The sequence below is a fragment of the Polypterus senegalus genome, chromosome 12, assembly GCF_016835505.1.
Source record: "Polypterus senegalus isolate Bchr_013 chromosome 12, ASM1683550v1, whole genome shotgun sequence".
Classification (NCBI taxonomy): Eukaryota; Metazoa; Chordata; class Cladistia; order Polypteriformes; family Polypteridae; genus Polypterus; species Polypterus senegalus.
Window position 1 is genome coordinate 84,948,301 of NC_053165.1, and position 18,625 is coordinate 84,966,925.

Genomic DNA, 18,625 nt, shown 5'->3' on the forward strand with positions numbered 1-18,625 from the left:
TGTGAAAACGAGACAGACTGTGAATGGACAGAAGGAGAAATGCTCCTACACCACCACATAATTACTATTCAGACAGTGATTCAGAGTAGGCCGTTCCTATCAAATCAATGTCCAAGGATTTTCTTTTGTAATTTTGTTTCCCTTATAAAAAATCATAATGCTGTGCGATGAAGGGCCCAGTTCACGACTGGCAGCCGCGTTTAAACAGGGAGCCCTTCACAGACAACTTTAACACGCACAACGTAGTTGGGCGCGCATAGCTAGTATATATATATAGATATATATAGATATATATAGATATATATATATATATATATATATATATATATAGATATATATAGATATATATATATATATATATATATATATATATATATATATAGATATATGTATGTATATATATATGCATACGAGAGATAGAGGGGGGCACGTGCACTTGGGAGGCCGCTGAAAGGCTATGGTGACTGCAGTTACCCACCAAACCAGAGAGTGGCGCTGTGTGCTGCTGCCTTCCCTCTTCCTACCCTCTGCAGACCCCCATGACCCTGTAATTGGGATATAGCGGGTTGAATAATGGATGGATGGCTCTCCCATATAATTGAAGAGGTTACAAAAAGATAACGACACACCATGAATGCAGAGACGTCTTCTCAGACACGAGTCATGTGCTCACTGACTCCAAGATGGCGGTGGAGCTGTTCTTCAGGTTTGAGTGGCAGAAGAGGTCATGTCAGGAGGGTGGGTAGTAATCTCATCAAAGTTCTGTCTCTCAGTTATCCATTCTGCTGAGGGAGGAAGATGAGGTCGCCTTCTTCTTCTTTTTCTCCTCCTCCTACTCCCAGACTCCTCTATGATGACAGGAAGCTCATTCATCCGTACTGATGCCTCTCCCATTGCAGTTTTCACTCCGTTTTTAAATGACTCCATTTCTAGAAACGCCTCCCCTTCCTACAGATCCGTTTGTAACCTGCTGCTTCAAGCTTTGAGGTTATTTACAGCAAATGGCGATCCCGGGTGGGAATAACGTGCGATTTCTCTCTTCTCTTCTAGCACGAGACATCCAGAAATGGGAGTATGTTCCTCTTGGACCTTTTCTTGCAAAGAACTTTGGAACTACAATTTCTCCATGGGTGGTCCCAATGGCAGCCCTCATGCCATTTGTTCAGCCAAATCCCGTACAGGTATTGCACCTTGGTAACATTTGAAACACAGCTGCTGATGCCCATCTGGACATACCTTCAGTGATGTTCCTGAAATCGTTGGGTGTTTCAGGTCTTTCAGCACCAGAGACCCTCCTCCAAGTGACCCAACTGGGACTGACCAGACCCCAGTTTGTGTCCTGCTGGCCAGTTAGCTCCTTTACCGTACGCCCACACCCCACCAAGAGCTGCTATCGAGAGGCTTTTTCTGCCACTTCAGTGGGATCGTGGAAGACTGATCTCTTCCGTCGTCCTTCAATGTCCAATGCGCTGACGGCCCTGGCCGGAGATCGTGCCGCACTTTGCCTTCCAGCTTCCTCGTCTGCAGTTGTCCCTCATACTTGGAGAACTTCCTTGTCAAAGCCTTCATCCAAGTGATCTGTGAGCTCCAGCATGATGATTTGCCTGGTGGACTCCGACACAAGGAAGACATTTGGTCTTAGTGTAGTGCCTGTAATGTGCTGGGGGGCACCTTAGTTGTTGTTCCAGGTCCACCATCAATAGCCAGTCTGTTTGCAGAGGTTGGTGGGTGATGGCCTCTTTTGCAGGATGGGACCACTTGCTCTGATCTGGTCCTGTGATTACTGTACCTTTTGGGACTTGATCACATTGTCAGTGGTATTTCACCTCTCCCAGTGCCTCGGAGTAGAAATTGAGTATGTGCGTCAAGGTTCCACATTTTCAGCACAACTGCCATGCTGATGTCTCTGCCTGACCCCATGTGTAGCTGGATAGCCTGGAGAAGAAATTTTATCCGGCACATTTGGACTTTCCATAGCTCAGTCCATTGTCGCCCTCTTCTCTAGAGCATTGTCCCAGCTTGTCAAGGTGTCCTGTTGTTTCATGGTTACCATCCTGGGTACCCCCTCCTCCTCTGATACTCTCACCTCCCTCCATGCCAGGCCCTGGTTTTCCTTCCCTCTGGCAGAGTCAAAATGGGTCATTTGAACTGGTCCCAGTCCCATTCGGTCTTGTGTCTCCACTCCCACCAGCGTGCATTCTTGATTCTGTTAGCTGGGCTGTCTGCTGTGCCCACCATCACTTCATACCTGTTGTCATCTCAATTCCTGCCTTGGATACCATCAGCTCCCCTAACAGCCCATTCTGCAGCACATCCCAAGCTCTCGTCACCTTGATCTCCAATGAACTCGGTGGTAGCTGCAGCTTGGTGTTATGTCCATAAAGGGCCGCTTGAACTCGGGGTTCCACAGCAGACCCGGCCACCTTCCGAAGTGAGCTCCAATACCTCAACAGTTGAACCCGCTACTGCGATTCTGCGTGCACTAAATTTACCTCAGGGTCGCTGCGCAGAACAGGTTTATAGACGCACCGCTGAAGCTGTCCTGGTGTTATGGCCCTGGGATGCACCATTCGGACCTTTTTCTGGACATACACAGAGAACGTTCAAGAAACTCCCAGCAACACACTGCATGAAGCAACCATCCAACCCCTTCTTTTGAACTCCTTTCATGAGGAGTCCCGCCCCCTTGTGACTTCCAGCAGCTCTTTTGCATGACAACTCCACCCCCTGGCCAGATTCATAAGCCTGATAGGTCCATTACCATTGGAGGCTTGGCCACCTCATTTGGCCTCTAAATCTTCTTTAGTAGTACATTTAAATGTTTATTTTTTGTAACTTTTTTATTTAGTTTTGTATTTAAATCTTTTCATTTATGTTTGAATTTCAACTTATTTAGTCTTGCATTTAAATCTTTTTTTGTTTAATTGTTAAATATAAACTTTTCTAGTTTTGCACTCGTCTTTTAATTTTTTAATATCAACTTCTTTGTTTAATTTTGAATTTAAATCATTTAAGATTTAATATCAACTTGTTTAATTTTGCATTTAAGTCTTCTTTAATTTTTTAACTTCACTTTATTTAGTTTTGTATTTTAACCTTGTTGCAATTTAAAGGATTGAACACAAGATTAAAATACAAAACTAAATAAGTTGAAATTTAAAAATAAAGCAAGATTTAAATACAAAACAATATAAAAAGTTGCAATAAAAAAAAACAAAAGATTTTTTTTTATTTGTTTAGGTTTGCATTTAAATCTCCTGTTTAGCTCTTTCTTTGTTTAATTTTTTTTTTTAATATCAACCAAATTTTTTTGGTTTTATATTTAAGTCTTTTAATTGTTTTAATTTCACTTTATGTATTTAGTTTTGTGTTTTAAATATCTTCTTATTTGTTAAAGTTTGTATCTAAATCTTTTTATTGCAACTTATTTAGTTTTGCATTTCAATCTTTTCTTTTTTCTTATTTCTAGCTGCTTGGTTTGTATCGTTGAGAGTATCGTCGTCATTAAGTGATGTGCTGCTTCAGTTATATTTTTGAATGATTATTTCTTCAGTTAAAATAATGGATGCCTTTGTTCCACTTTACTCTTTTTGGGGTCCGTGCCCCTTTGGTCTCCGCAGTTTTTGCCCTGATCAATGACGCTGGCTGCTCTCGGCCCTGTGCCAGCTTCCTGACTTGCCACTCACCCTCCCAATCCTCTGTTTGCCGTTTCAGGAGCCCACGCCGCTGCCCTACCTCAGCCACGAGGATCAGTTCACATTTGACATCAATCTGTTTGTCTCCTTGAAAGGTACGTGAAGCGAATTGCATGCGGCTCAATATTTAACAGTTCAGCAGACAAGGGAAGGGCGGCCGTCTAAAGCCGAGGTTCCGGAGAGCAAAGCAAAGCCAAAAGATGAGAGCTGCCACCCTTTACCGTCAATATCATTATTGTGCCTAAAAATGGACTGTCAGCGTATTTATATTTTTGTATTTTCTGGTTGCGTTCAGTTAATCTCCACCTAAGTCTGACATGTAAAGGGTTTACCCATACAGTGAAATGGTGCCAGTCTTGTGGTGAAACTCTTCTGTGTGGTCGTGGTACATAATGTCGGGCGTACACGCTGGGATTTTCCCCACAAGTTTAAAAGTAATTTGTGGTTGCCAACTGATTTTTGTGAGTCTGCTCAAATTTCAGCTTCTTCACGTGCCAAGGGCTGCTGTACCCGATTTGTATATCAAGGAATGGGCTGTCATGTGATTGGAAGAATTTCCCTCGTGCCGTCTGTCCCGTAGTGGGACTCGGCTCACAACCCGATTTTTCTGATGCCGCCATCAAATTTCCTGCTTGGCCTTTCTGTGTCTGCTGCTTTGTTGTCTTCTGGTACTCTACATTTCCTCTCTTGTCCCTAATGCAGGCTGTGTGGCGTAGTTGTTGAAGCTTTGGACTTCAAACCCTGAGATTGTGGGTTGAAACTCCACTGCTGTGGCACTGTGTCGTCCTGAACAAGGAAGTCACTTCACCTGCCTGGATTAAGAAACGTATCCAATTGTATCTCTCAAACGTTGTAAGTCGCCTTGGATGAAGGCGACAAGCCATAACGGCAAGTAATAATGATCACAAAGCTGCTCTGGGTGTGTACCTGTGAACGCACGCCTGTAACGCACTGGCATCCCAGGCATGCTGCTGAGATAGGATCCAGGCCCAGTGACCCTGAAAAAGATGAAGCAAACCTAACAATGAAGGATAAAGTGACACCACTGTAATGAATGTTGTCCCCATAAGTCACCTTGGGTAAAAAGCCCCTGCTGAGTATACACTAAGAATTGTCACAGTTCTGCACTGGCAGTTACAAAATGACCCACCGGACAAGAACGTCCTCTGTCACTTTCATCAAGATGCAAGCACTGAATGGACATTTGTTTTCTTTTAATTAGGTGAATCGATGAAGGAAGCGGCTGTTCTATGCAAGTCAAATTTCAAGGTAATCCTTTCATGTGCATTGAAAGTAATTGAGATAAAGCGGTTGCTCTAAAAATGCCCTTTATAATCCGCAATGTGGATGTATTACTCAAAGATTGTATAATGTAATGATGATGATGGTGATGATTTCAATTGAATGGGATGGTAGGGTCGCTGTTTGTGTGAAGTCTGCACGCTCCTTTCTTTCTGTGTTATCTCCAGGTGCTTAAGGGGGTGCACATTTGATGAACTGGCAGCTCAAAATTGAGAAAAACCCACTGAGTCCGCATGTGCTCTCCACTTGTTTTAACCTCCATGGTGTTAACCCTAAGTGTGCCTTAGAACATAGGATTCTATGTACATGTGGTTAAGCCCGAGTGCCTCTTGGGTGAAGCCGTACAGTTTTAAACTCAAACAGCACTCCGGGTAGCATTCTGCTGCCATCTAGTGGATGAAATAGCATCATGCTATTTACAAAAAATACAACAACAACAACAACAACATTTATTTCTTTAGCACATTTTCATACAAAAAGTAGCTCAAAGTGCTTTACAAAATGAAGAATAGAAAAATAAAAGACACAGTAAGAAAAGAAAATAAGTCAACATTAATTAACATCGAATAAGAGTAAGGTCTGATGGCCAGGGTGGACAGAAGAGAAAAAAAAAAATCCAGATGGCTGGAGAAAAAAAAAATAAAATCTGTAGGGATTCCAGACCATGAGACTGGCCATTCCCTCTACCTCACATACATGAAACAGTCCACTTTGGATTTAGGGTTCTCATGGAAGGACTTGATGATGATGATGATGGTCACGTGGACTTCTGGCTTTTAATCCATCCATCATTGTTGGAGCATCATGAAGCTTTGAGTAGGTGGAGGTGGTGCAGGCCGGAAAAAGAAACAGAAGAGAGAGTTGGGGTCAGTACGGATTTTAGAGCCACCATGAATAGTTGTTATGAAGAATTGAACATTCAGAGTATCAGGATTAAGTTAAAGTGAAGTTATAAAAAGGCCATGTTAAAGTAATGTGTTTTCAGCAGTGTTTTAAAGTGCTCTACTGTATCAGCCTGGCGAATTCCTATTGGCAGGCTATTCCAGATTTTAGGTGCATAACAGCAGAAGGCCGCCTCACCACTTCTTTTAAGTTTTGTTCTTGGAATTCTAAGGAGACACTCATTTGAGGATCTGAGGTTACGATTTGGAATATAAGGTGTCAGACATTCGATATATAAGATGGGGCGAGATTATTTAAGGCTTTATAAACCATAAGCAGAATTTTAAAGTCAATCCTGAATGACACAGGTAACCAGTGTAGTGACATCAAAACTGGAGAAATGTGTTCGGATTTTCTTTTCCTAGTTAGGATTCTAGCAGCTGCATTCTGCACTCGTTGTAATCGATTTATGTCTTTTTTGGGTGGTCCTGAGAGGAGTGCGTTACAGTAATCTAGTCTACTGAAAACAAAAGTGTGAATTAATTTCTCAGCATCTTTCAGTGATATAAGAGGTCTAACTTTTGCTATGTTTCTTAAGTGAAAAAATGCTGTCCTAGTGGTCTGATTAATATGTGATTTAAAATTCAGGTTACAGTCAACAATTACCCCTAAGCTTTTTACCTTCATCTTGACTTTTAATCCTAATGTATCCAGTTTATTTCTAATAGCCTCATTGTATCCATTATTGCCAATCACTCAGATTTCAGTTTTCTTTATTTAACTTGAGAAAGTTACTATTCATCCATTCTGAGATACAGTCAGACATTGTGTTAGTGAATCAAGAGAGTCGGGTCATCAGGTGCTATTGATAAGTACAGCTGTGTGTCATCAGCATAGCTGTGGTAGCTCACGTTGTGCCCTGAGATAATCTGACCTAACGGAAGCATGTAGATTGAGAAGAGCAGCGGACCCAGGATAGAGCCTTGTGGAACACCATATTGGATATCATGTGTCTTTGAGTTGTAATTCCCAAAACTAACAAAGATTTTCTCCCTGTCAGGTAGGATTCAAACCAATTTAAGACCGTGCCAGAGAGGCCCACCCATTGACTAAGGCGATTTCTAAGAATATTGTGATCAATGGTGTCAAATGCAGCACTCAGATCTAAGAGGATGAGAACAGATAAATGGCCTCTGTCTGCATTTACCCGCAAGTCATTTACTACTTTAACGAGTGCAGTTTCTGTGCTGTGATTTGTTCTAAAACCCGACTGAAATTTATCAAGAATAGCAGGTTTATTGAGGTGGTCATTTAACTGCATAATGACTGCCTTCTCTAGAACTTTACTTAAGAAAGGCAGGTTAGAGATGGGTCTAAAATTTTCAAAGCAGAGGGGTCAAGATTATGTTTCTTAAGTAGGGGTTTAACTACAGCAGTCTTAGGACAGTCGGGGAAGACCCCCGTATCTAGTGACGAATTTACTATGTCAAGAATATTATCAATTAGCACGCCCGATACTTCTTTAAAAAAACTTGTTGGTATCGGGTCAAGGACGCAGGTGGAGGGTTTTAATTGAGAGATTATTTTTTGTAAATCAGGTAAATCTATCCTAGTGAAAGAGTTTAATTTGTTTATAACAGGATGCTGGGGTTTAGGAGGATCCTTAGTGTTGGGGAGATATACTATGTTATTTCTAATATCATTAATTTTTTGATTGAAAAATACAGCGACAGCCTCACAGGTTTTACTGGAAGTACTTAGGACGCATTCCTTTGAGTTACCTGGTTTAGCAGACAATCAATTGTAGAGAATAAGACTCTGGCTATGTGTTTTACCACTCTATAGTAACTCATCAATATTCATGAGTGGGGGTGGAGCCTTTAACGCAAAACACACAATGGCATGTAAACGAAAAGCTGTAAAGCCAGCTTTACAATAAACTGGATCTGAACCATCACTTGATTCAAGCAATAGTGGTAACATTGCGAGTCGGTCACCAGAGAGTGACACTGTATGACCAAACCAGCACGATACGCCTGGCGGCTTCGGTCACATCAGCACGATACGCCTGGCGGCTTCGGTCACATCAGCACGATACGCCTGGCGGCTTCGGTCACATCAGCACGATACGCCTGGCGGCTTCGGTCACATCAGCACGATACGCCTGGCGGCTTCGGTCACTTCAGCACGATACGCCTGGCGGCTTCGGTCACATCAGCACGATACGCCTGGCGGCTTCGGTCACATCAGTATGAAGCTTTGGCGTGATGTAAAGGTAAAAATGATGGCAGTCAAGTGGAAGGATAAGAAAGACGTCGGCCACCTAAGCAGTGTTCACAATGAAGCAACCGTCGATCTTTGTGTTGGGGAAATGTGGAAGTCACTTGCACTGTGGGAACCTTCGATAACACAAGGGGTGCATTAATCATGCGGATCGGGCACTGATTTTCTATCCTCTCACGCGCAAACAAAAAAAAAATGAAGTAAGAAAAGTGCAGAAAAAAAAAATGCGTCTGTACTGTCCATAAAGTGACATCAGGCTGTGCCTTGGTGACAGTTTGAAAAACGAGCCACACGAAGGACGTGTTCCAAATCCACATCAGTACAGCAGGGACACTTGACAGATCTCTCCTACTGTGATTATGTTGACAATTTATTTCAATTGTGTCTAAATGTTTCTGTTACACATAATATTTTTTTCTTGTTGAAAAATGTTCAATATTTTTGGCTCATTTTTCTCGGGGTTAGCATAACACTAAGGAGGTTACTGATGTATTTAAGGGCTGCTCAGGGGTGTAAAACCACCAGAGGGCACTGTGGTCTGCCTGGGCCTCCAGTCCAGCTTAGAGAGCCTCTTCTGACTTTGGAAAGGGTTCTCGTGTCTTTGAGTGCAGTGAGACCCCGGGATGCATTTTAAAGACCACCCTTTGTACCCAGTAAGTCTGTGCATCAGCTTTACGGTGTGAAGAAGAGAGCTGGAAAGAGTGACTGAGAGAAATGGGAGTGGGAATTAGGGTTTTTTTTTTGGGGGAGCTTATTGTTTGTGTGAGGGTGTCCTGTAATGAACTGACACTCTAGTCCTTTGTTTAAACAAAACATTCACTTGGCTTTGTTGATCATTTTATTTTATTTTTTCTTCAAAACAGCATATGTACTGGACAATGAAACAGCAACTGGCCCATCACACCATCAGCGGCTGCAATGTCCGACCTGGAGATCTGCTGGCTTCTGGGACAATCAGTGGTCCAGTGAGTATCGGGGGTCACCACTCGCATCTTAAAGCCCAGCAGTGTTCTTCACAGATGAAATTATTGATTGGTGGCAACTGTGAATTTCACTTGATGATTTATTACCATACTGTGCTTGTTAAGGCCTGACTAATACACAGTAAAGTAAAGGATGTCAGGTCAGCAAGACAGAGAAATAAACAGATATGAAAGGCACTATATGACCGACTGATAGACAGACAGACAGACAGACATTGTGGCAGAGAGAGAGATGTGTAAGACAATGGGGGAAGACCTGGCTTTTTATTTAAAAAAAAAAACTTCTTTAATCAATAAATAAATAAATAGAGATGCTGAGCCGTCAGATTTGTTCTGGTAGTCCAATACCCGCTTTGCCAAATTATGATGCGTCCTAAAGGCATTATATAATCGAATGAGGGACAGATAGATATGAAAGGCACTATAAGATACATGTGAAAATAACTTTATTATAGATAGTTGTGAAAGGCACTGTATTATTGATATGAATTGCACTATATTACAGACAGACGGATATGAAAGGCACTATACGATTGATTGATAGACCAAATATGAAAACACTGTAATAGACAGTGTGGGGTACAGCCCGGACACAGACAGGTAGACATGTTCTTTCTCCACACACATGTTTATTTACAATATTTACAATATTAGTAAAGTGCACAACCCCAGTGCCGCAGCACCAATCACCCTTTCAAGTCCTGGCCGCACAATGATGCCTTGCTCAGTCCTCAGACCGCCTCCACTCCTCTCCTCCGAGCTCCGTCCACTTCCACCCGACTCTTGCTGTCGACTGGAGGGAGGCGGCCCCTTTTATGCACGCCCGGATGGGCTCCAGGTGCTTCCTGAGGAGCTTCCGGCGACACACCCCCATGTGGCGGAAGCACCAACTGTGTAGTCGGAAGTCCTCCGGGTGTTCTTGCTCCTCAAAGGCACTTCCTGGTGTGGCGGAAGTGCTGTGGTCCAGGGCTCCCAAGGCACCGGGGTGCCCCCTGGCGGTGACCACGGGCCCTTACAGGGTTGGGCTTCCAAGCCCCCAACCCGTGGCCCCCAAAGCAACCAAGGTGGCGGCCCCCACGTGATCCCAGATGGGCACACGCCCACTTCCGGTCCCTCAAGGCGTCCCGGTCGGGTCATCGTCCCTGGCATCCTTGACAACAGATAGATAGAACTTTATTTGTCCACCAGGAGGAAGTCTGGCTTTTAAATAAAAACTAATTAAATCAATAAATAAAATAGATAGATATGCTAAGCCATCAGATTTGTTCTGGTAGTCCAGTACCCACTTTGCCAAATTATAATACGTCCTAAAGGCACTATATGATTGAATGGTAGACAGACAGATATGAAAGGAGCTAGAAGATAGATGTGAAAACAACTTTGTTTTTGATATCTATGAAAGGCACTATATTACAGACAGATGGCTATGAAAGACACTATACAATTGATTGATAGACCGGTAGATAAGAAAGACACTGTGATAGACAAATGGATGTATAAGGCTCTATATGATAGACAGAAGATTGTCGCCAGAAGGAAGTCCGGCTTTTTATGAAAACTCATTAAATCAATAAATGGATACCGTATATACTCCCGTTTAAGTTCTTCCATGGATAAGACTTGATTTCAATATACTATAATTTCCGGTATTTTATAATGTCGCTCATATAAGTAGAATGTGGAAAACTCACGCTATTGGTCGAAGAGATTGCGGCGCACACGGCCTTTTGTTTCTATGTGTTGTGCCTACGTGACCACATGACGATACCCAAACTATTCCGAAGTGACGTTGACACTGTTTTGTGTTTTTGTATCATACACCTTTATCATAAGATCATCCCTTATCTACGATGGAGCGTTCGATCAGAAGAAAACATGAAGCTGGTTTTAAATTAAAAGTCATTGAAGTGGTGAACGAAATTGGTAACTGCGCTGCTGAAACAAAGTTTGATGCGTCTGAGTAACTGATGTGAGATTGGAGGAGGCAAAAAGATGTGACAAAAAAAAAAATTAAGTGTCCCATTTAAACGGGCGTACATGTCGGGGTCAGCACATCCAAATCCGAGACCAGGGTCCTCAGCCGGAAAAGGGTGGAGTGCCCTCTCAGGGTTGGGAGTGAGATCCTGCCCCAAGTGGAGGAGTTCAAGTATCTCGGGGTCTTGTTCATGAGTGAGGGAAGAATGGACCTTGAGATCAACAGGCGGATCGGTGCGGCATCCTCAGTAATGCGGCTCTGCATCGGTCTGTCGTGGTGAAAAAGGAGCTGAGTCGTAAGGCAAAGCTCTCAAATTTACCAGTCGATCTACATTCCTACCCTCACCTATGGTCATGAGCTATGGGTAGTGACCGTAAGAACGAGATCGCGATTACAAGCGGCTGAATTGAGTTTACTCCGCAGGGTGTCTGGACTTTCCCTTAAAGATAGGTTGAGGGGCTCAGAGTAGAGCATTGAGAGGAGTCAGAAGAGGTGGCTCGGGCATCTGATCAGGATGCCTCCCTGGTGAGGTGTTCCGGGCACGTCTAACTGGGAGGAGGCCCCGGGGAAGACCCAGGACATGCTGGATGGACTACATCTTCTGGCTGGCCTGGGAACGTCTCAGGATTCCCCTGGAAGAGCTAGAAGTGGCCGGGGAGAGGGAAGTTTGGGCATCTCTGCTCAAGCTGCTGCCCCCACGACCCAATCTCGGATAAGCGGAAGAGGATGGATGGACAAGTCGGGGTCTGATTTTATGATCAATTTTTTTTGGGTTTCAAGATCCGACTTGTATGCGAGTTTATACGCTAAATAAATATGCTGGGCCGTTAGATTTGTTCTGGTAGTCCAATACCCACTTTGCCAAATTATGATACATCCTAAGCATACGTTGGAGACAGAAATTAAGCTGCACGGCCCTTGGAGAGAGCACATCGTCAAGCTGTTCAGCAGGCATCAAATACAGGAATGGGTGCTTGCGAGGTAAGGGCGTATGACAGCTTCCTGTCTAGTGAGGTTACCTTGTGGAGAAAATTCAGTAGTTTGCACAATGGGGTGTTTTAGTGGTCTTTGTGTGTAAAACAGACAGCCTGTCACATTTTTAAAAAAGCTCAATGTGCTCCTTTGCGGTGACGTAAATGAAAGGAAAGAGCAGAATTGATTTGGCGGATGTGTGACGGACTGCATGTATTACATGGCTGAAGAAAAGAGAACAAGTAAACACAGCAAAGTGGGAACGAGGCTTTAGGAAGCAGCACTCCTTGTTTGCCACCCCTTTAAAACTTCCCCAAAAAGTCATTTTAGTGAGTTTTGATTTTAATAATGGTGAAGTCACATTCAACACAAATCTGTATGAATCAAAACTTTCCTGTTTCACTCATTACTAACAGGGAGCCGGTGGTCCACATGCTTAATGGTGCTTCAAAAACGTTGCTGTTTAGGGCGAAGGCCACCAGAGGGCTCTGTGAGCTGCTGGGGGCCTCCAGCTTAGATTAGAAAGCCTCTTCTCACTTTGGAATTGGCTCAGGGTGCTTTCTGTAATGTCAAACCTCCAGCTACATTTTAAAGACCACCCTTTGTGACCCTCCTTTGGGGCATAAACATTGGTGAGTAAGACAGGCCATGATTTGGAAAGAGTGAATGAGAGAAATGGCAGTGGGAGCAAAAGTATGTGGTGGTACTTGTCGAGTGGGAATATCAAAATAACAATACACGTATTTTGTTTGAATCACCAGAATCCGGAAAGCTTTGGCTCCTTGTTGGAGTTGTCCTGGCGAGGAACGAAAAATGTTGACCTGGGCAATGGAGAGACGCGCAAATTTCTGCAGGATGGCGATGAAGTGATTATCACAGGTATGTTTCAGGAAATCCGAAACCAGCAAAAGAGAGAGAAAACTGTGTGTGTATAGCGCCTTTCAGAGAGTACAACATTACAAGGCACTTTACAAGTCGGACACAAAAATGACGCAAGGTGGCACATGCTTGGGGTTGATGACACCATCACGCTACAGGAAAGCCAGCAGGGACGGAGCTTCTTGATATTCTACAACACAACCTGAACGTCTGGATGAGAAAGCGTTCATTTCGAAATTGGGTTTAGCGCTCTTTGTAATATTCATAAAGGAGAGCCTGTCTGTCAGGAAATGGGGAAACATGAAATATTTAGAGCTGCAATTTCATCAGTGCCCATGTCTAGCGTCACACCGTCACCCGTTAGATTAATGCAACACAAAAAATCATTTCTTTATAGAAAAAAGATCGACTACAATCTATAATCTTGGCCGTGTCTGGTGGTCTAAGTCGTGACGGGGTCGCTGCACGCTTGTGCCGGACGGCTGACCTCCCCTTAAATGCCATCTCAGGAACTACAGGCCAGTGCTTGTTACTCCATTCTTTTTAAACGTGCAGCCTCCTTTATCTCCAGGGGCTTTGATGTCCCCTGCCGAGTACAACTCTGTGCAGCGGCAAACTCATTTGCTATTCTGATGATGATGAAGAAGAAGATGGAATGATTTTATTGTCTTTTTTTCTTTTTTTCTTGCACATTTTTATTCCCTTCTGTAAACAAAAATAATGCGCAGATAATTAGTTAGGCCTCGTCTGCTTTCTGAAATGCTCACCTTTTATTAAGTTTATTTTTTAAGTAAACTACAGATCTGTAGTTTAACTTAACCCTAACCCTAATTACAAAGTATTTTAAAACAGTTAGAAAGCACACAGCAATGACTACCAACATGAAATCATAAGACACAGCAAAATTCATATATGAATATACAAATAAAACGCTGCAATCTTTGTATAGACTGCAATTTTTACAATAAAGATGGAATACGTTCTGACTGGAAATGTCTTGGTTTAAATTTTTAATCAAACAAAACCTGCCATTTTGGCACAGGTATGTATACATGTATTTACATATACTTATACAGTTATATTTACAGATGTATATATGTTTGTGTGTGTGTGTGTGTATATATATATATATATATAAATATATATATATATATATATATATATATATATATATATATATATATATATATATATATATATATATATATATATATATATATATATATAAATTTTATTATTTATTTATTTATTTATTTATTGTGGGGTGCAGCCCGGACACAGACAGGCAGACATGTTGGTTCACCACACACGTTTATTTACAATACTATTTACAAGTTAGTAAAGTGCACAACCCAGTGCCGCAGCACCAATCATCCCTTCAAGTTCTGGCCGCACAACAATGCCTTCTAGTCTCTTCAGACCGCCTCCACTCCTCTCCTCCGAGCTCCGTCCTCTTCCACCCGACTCTTGCCCCAAATGAAGGGAGGTGGCCCTTTTTATCCACATCTGGATGTGCTCCACATATATGTAATCATGCCCTTTAGTTGTCTCCTATACACACGTGTGTGACAATGTGTGTGTGTGTGTGTGCATATATATACATATGTGTATGTATATGTATATGTGTGTGTATATGTGTATATATGTATGTATGTATATATATATATATATATATATATATATATATATATATATATATATATATATATATATATACACAGTGGTGTGAAAAACTATTTGCCCCCTTCCTGATTTCTTATTCTTTTGCATGTTTGTCACCCAAAATGTTTCTGATCATCAAACACATTTCACCATTAGTCAAATATAAACACAAGTAAACACAAAATGCAGTTTTTAAATGATGGTTTTTATTATTTAGGGAGAAAAAATCCAAACCTACATGGCCCTGTGTGAAAAAGTAATTGCCCCTGAACCTAATAACTGGTTGGGCCACCCTTAGCAGCAATAACTGCAATCAAGCGCTTTGATAACTTGCAATGAGTCTCTTACAGCTCTGGAGGAATTTTGGCCCACTCATCTTTGCAGAATTGTTGTAATTCAGCTTTATTTGAGGGTTTTCTAGCATGAACTGCCTTTTTAAGGTCATGCCATAGCATCTCAATTGGATTCAGGTCAGGACTTTGACTAGGCCACTCCAAAGTCTTCATTTTGTTTTTCTTCACCCATTCAGAGGTGGATTTGCTGGTGTGTTTTGGGTCATTGTCCTGTTGCAGCACCCAAGATCACTTCAGCTTGAGTTGACGAACAGATGGCCGACATTCTCCTTCAGGATTTTTTGGTAGACAGTAGAATTCATGGTTCCATCTATCACAGCAAGCCTTCCAGGTCCTGAAGCAGCAAAACAAGCCCAGACCATCACACTACCACCACCATATTTTACTGTTGGTATGATGTTCTTTTTCTGAAATGCTGTGTTCCTTTTACGCCAGATGTAACGGGACATTTGCCTTCCAAAAAGTTCAACTTTTGTCTCATCAGTCCACAAGGTATTTTCCCAAAAGTCTTGGCAATCATTGAGATGTTTCTTAGCAAAATTGAGACGAGCCCTAATGTTCTTTTGCTTAACAGTGGTTTGCGTCTTGGAAATCTGCCATGCAGGCCGTTTTTGCCCAGTCTCTTTCTTATGGTGGAGTCGTGAACACTGACCTTAATTGAGGCAAGTGAGGCCTGCAGTTCTTTAGACGTTGTCCTGGGGTCTTTTGTGACCTCTCGGATGAGTCGCTCTGCGCCTTGGGGTAATTTTGGTCGGCCGGCCACTCCTGGGAAGGTTCACCACTGTTCCATGTTCTTGCCATTTGTGGATAATGGCTCTCACTGTGGTTCGCTGGAGTCCCAAAGCTTTAGAAATGGCTTTATAACCTTTACCAGACTGATAGATCTCAATTACTTCTGTTCTCATTTGTTCCTGAATTTCTTTGGATCTTGGCATGATGTCTAGCTTTTGAGGTGCTTTTGGTCTACTTCTCTGTGTCAGGCAGCTCCTATTGAAGTGATTTCTTGATTGAAACACGTGTGGCAGTAATCAGGAAATTGAACTCAGGTGTGATACACCACAGTTAGGTGATTTTTGAACAAGGGGGCAATTACTTTTTGACACAGGGCCATGTAGGTTTGGATTTTTTTTTCTCCCTAAATAATAAAAACCATCATTTAAAAACTGCATTTTGTGTTTACTTGTGTTATATTTGACTAATGGTTAAATGTGTTTGATGATCAGAAACATTTTGGGTGACAAACATGCAAAAGAATGAGAAATTAGGAAGGGGGAACAGTTTTTCACACCACTGTATATATATATATATATATATATATATATATATATATATATATGTATATATATGTATGTGTATATAGATATATATATATATATATGTATATATATGTATGTGTATATAGATATAGATATAATATAGATTGAAAGAGGTCTATAGATGTATAAAGATATAAAGAAAGAAAGCCACATGATAAGTTGGGGTACCACCTTGGCGTGTTTTTAGAGTAAATGCTGAAGGCCCACACTTGGCTGCCACACACAACTTATCAAGATGTTTTCCATAAAGATCTTTTCCCACTAATTTCCCTGCCCAATACTTCAAGGCAGGACAGAAAGGCTTTTGCATAAATATTGCATTCATTTTGAGCGAAGTGCATGCATTAATTTAGCTAATTTAATGTAGTGCTGCCCAAGAGGTCCGGAGGTGCCCCCCTCCTGCTGGCGGTACGCACCGATCGATCGGAGGTCAGCCTGGTGCATTGATCAGCTGTCTAGAGGTTCTTTTTGGAAACACAAGGGTTACAAGCTGGGGTCAGGTCAAAGAGTTAAACGAATATTTCACCCTGACAAGCATCAGGTCTGCCTTGTGGTTCCCAAGTGGATTATATCTTCAAAAACATGAAATACTTTGTTCAGAAGGGGCTTCTTAAATTGAGTGAATCTGCTAGGATTCTGACAGTCTAAAATATTAAAAACGGTTGGAATTCGAGGGGGTGGAGGGGATTGCAGGCCTCAGTAGTCAAAGCCTAGTCCCCAAACTCTAAAAGCAGGCTTATGGCTTGCATGGGCCTAAAAACTTGAAGGCACAGACTTTAAAAGTGTAAAATTTCCAGAAACAGAGGAAAATCAAAACCAAAGAAAGAAATCCCTGCTGCATTAGAATGTATTAAATGGGCTTCAATATTTAAGAAAAGAAAACCGAGGCAGGAGTAAAGTGGGCTTTGCCATTTAGGCCAAAATAAACCAATCCAAATACACACAAGCCAGGAACAGTCAATTAAAACACAAGCAGAGCCCAAAAGAAAAAAAATGTAACAATAGAAGAACAAGACAATTGAATTTGTGTTTTTATTAATGACTCAATGACTGAACAATCAAAAAGCTGGGCTCGAGAACAATGCCACACTGGCTGGGCCAGTTCTCAGGCTGCATCATTAGGTGGCCCTGCCTCCTTAGGCTCCACATCTAGGGGACGGGGAAGAGAACGAAATGAAACAGCGCTTTAACAACATAAAACTGAACATAAGCGACACACAATGTAATATTCATTGAATAAAATGCAAAACAGAAGTAAAATGAACATAATTAATAATACAAAAGAATATCTAAAGTACAACATAATGATTAAATAAACAAAGAAACACACCTGAGCCAGAGAAGAGACCCCAGCTGAAATATAACAGAATCAACATCAGTTAATCATTTTATTTGTTCACTTGTCTGATGGACTGATGCCCTGTCCTCAGTGGGCTCCGGTGTTGCCCCGGATGCTGTCAGGAAAGGCTCCACTACCACCACCACCACCGTGTGAACCTGAACTTGAATCAATAGGTTTGATGGATGTGCTGAAATGAATGAATTTTGCCGAGCCATCTTGTGGACTTTACGTGTCTAACATTTAACGGAGAAGTGACTGCAGTAACGCGATCTTAACGATTGGCGGAGTGTTGGCTCTGAGGCTAGAGATCTCCACTGGCAATCAGAAGGTTGCCAGTTTGAACCCTGTAAATGCTCTGTTGGGCCCTTGAGCGAGGCCCTTAACCTGCAATTGCTGAGCAGTGAGATAAGCGCTCCATAAATGCAAAGAATTATTTTATTAAAGAATTAATGCAAAATGTCTTCATTTTAGGTTACTGCCAGAACAAGGAATACCGAATAGGATTTGGAGAATGCAAAGGAAAAGTTCTTCCCGCTCTGCCTTATTAGGTTTGCACCCATTTCTGCAAAACAAGAAGGCAAAGATGAGCATTCTGTATCATTGTTTGTGGTAATAAAGACTTGTATTGCAGATCTGCTCTGGGTGTGCGTGTCATTCTCATCAGCATTATAGCGTCTTACACCAAGGATGTGGATGGGATCAGTTTAGATTTCCAGCCAGCAGCTGGAGCAGGCCATGAAATGGAGCCGAACACGCTGTCACCTTACACGACTTCATGTTGGAGGGGATGTCAAACTTGATGAGTGCCGTCGTTGCTCTTGTCACCTGAGGATATCCTAGAATTGCAGGGGATGTCAAATTACCTGACTGCATGACGACGTTTCTGCCACCCGTTAACGTGCTGACTGACAGAGCCTGTGTAGTTATGGTGAGTTTAGCTGCACTTCTTCTTTTCATTCTGCTGTGGTACATAAAGCATGA

At 42.1% G+C, this 18,625-nt stretch overlaps 1 protein-coding gene across 1 annotated transcript in view; it reads left to right on the plus strand.

Moving 5' to 3' along the window:
* The window catches only part of fah (fumarylacetoacetate hydrolase (fumarylacetoacetase)), a 38,768-nt gene extending 20,488 nt beyond the window's left edge, over window positions 1-18,280 (plus strand). Inside the window, exons 9-14 of the mRNA XM_039772739.1 lie at window positions 1,051-1,181; window positions 3,715-3,790; window positions 4,918-4,964; window positions 9,026-9,127; window positions 12,854-12,971; window positions 18,116-18,280. Coding sequence (XP_039628673.1) covers window positions 1,051-1,181; window positions 3,715-3,790; window positions 4,918-4,964; window positions 9,026-9,127; window positions 12,854-12,971; window positions 18,116-18,192 — 551 coding nt within the window. The 3' untranslated portion in view covers window positions 18,193-18,280. The remainder of the gene's footprint in view (window positions 1-1,050; window positions 1,182-3,714; window positions 3,791-4,917; window positions 4,965-9,025; window positions 9,128-12,853; window positions 12,972-18,115) is intronic.
* The last annotated feature ends 345 nt before the right edge of the window (window positions 18,281-18,625 follow it).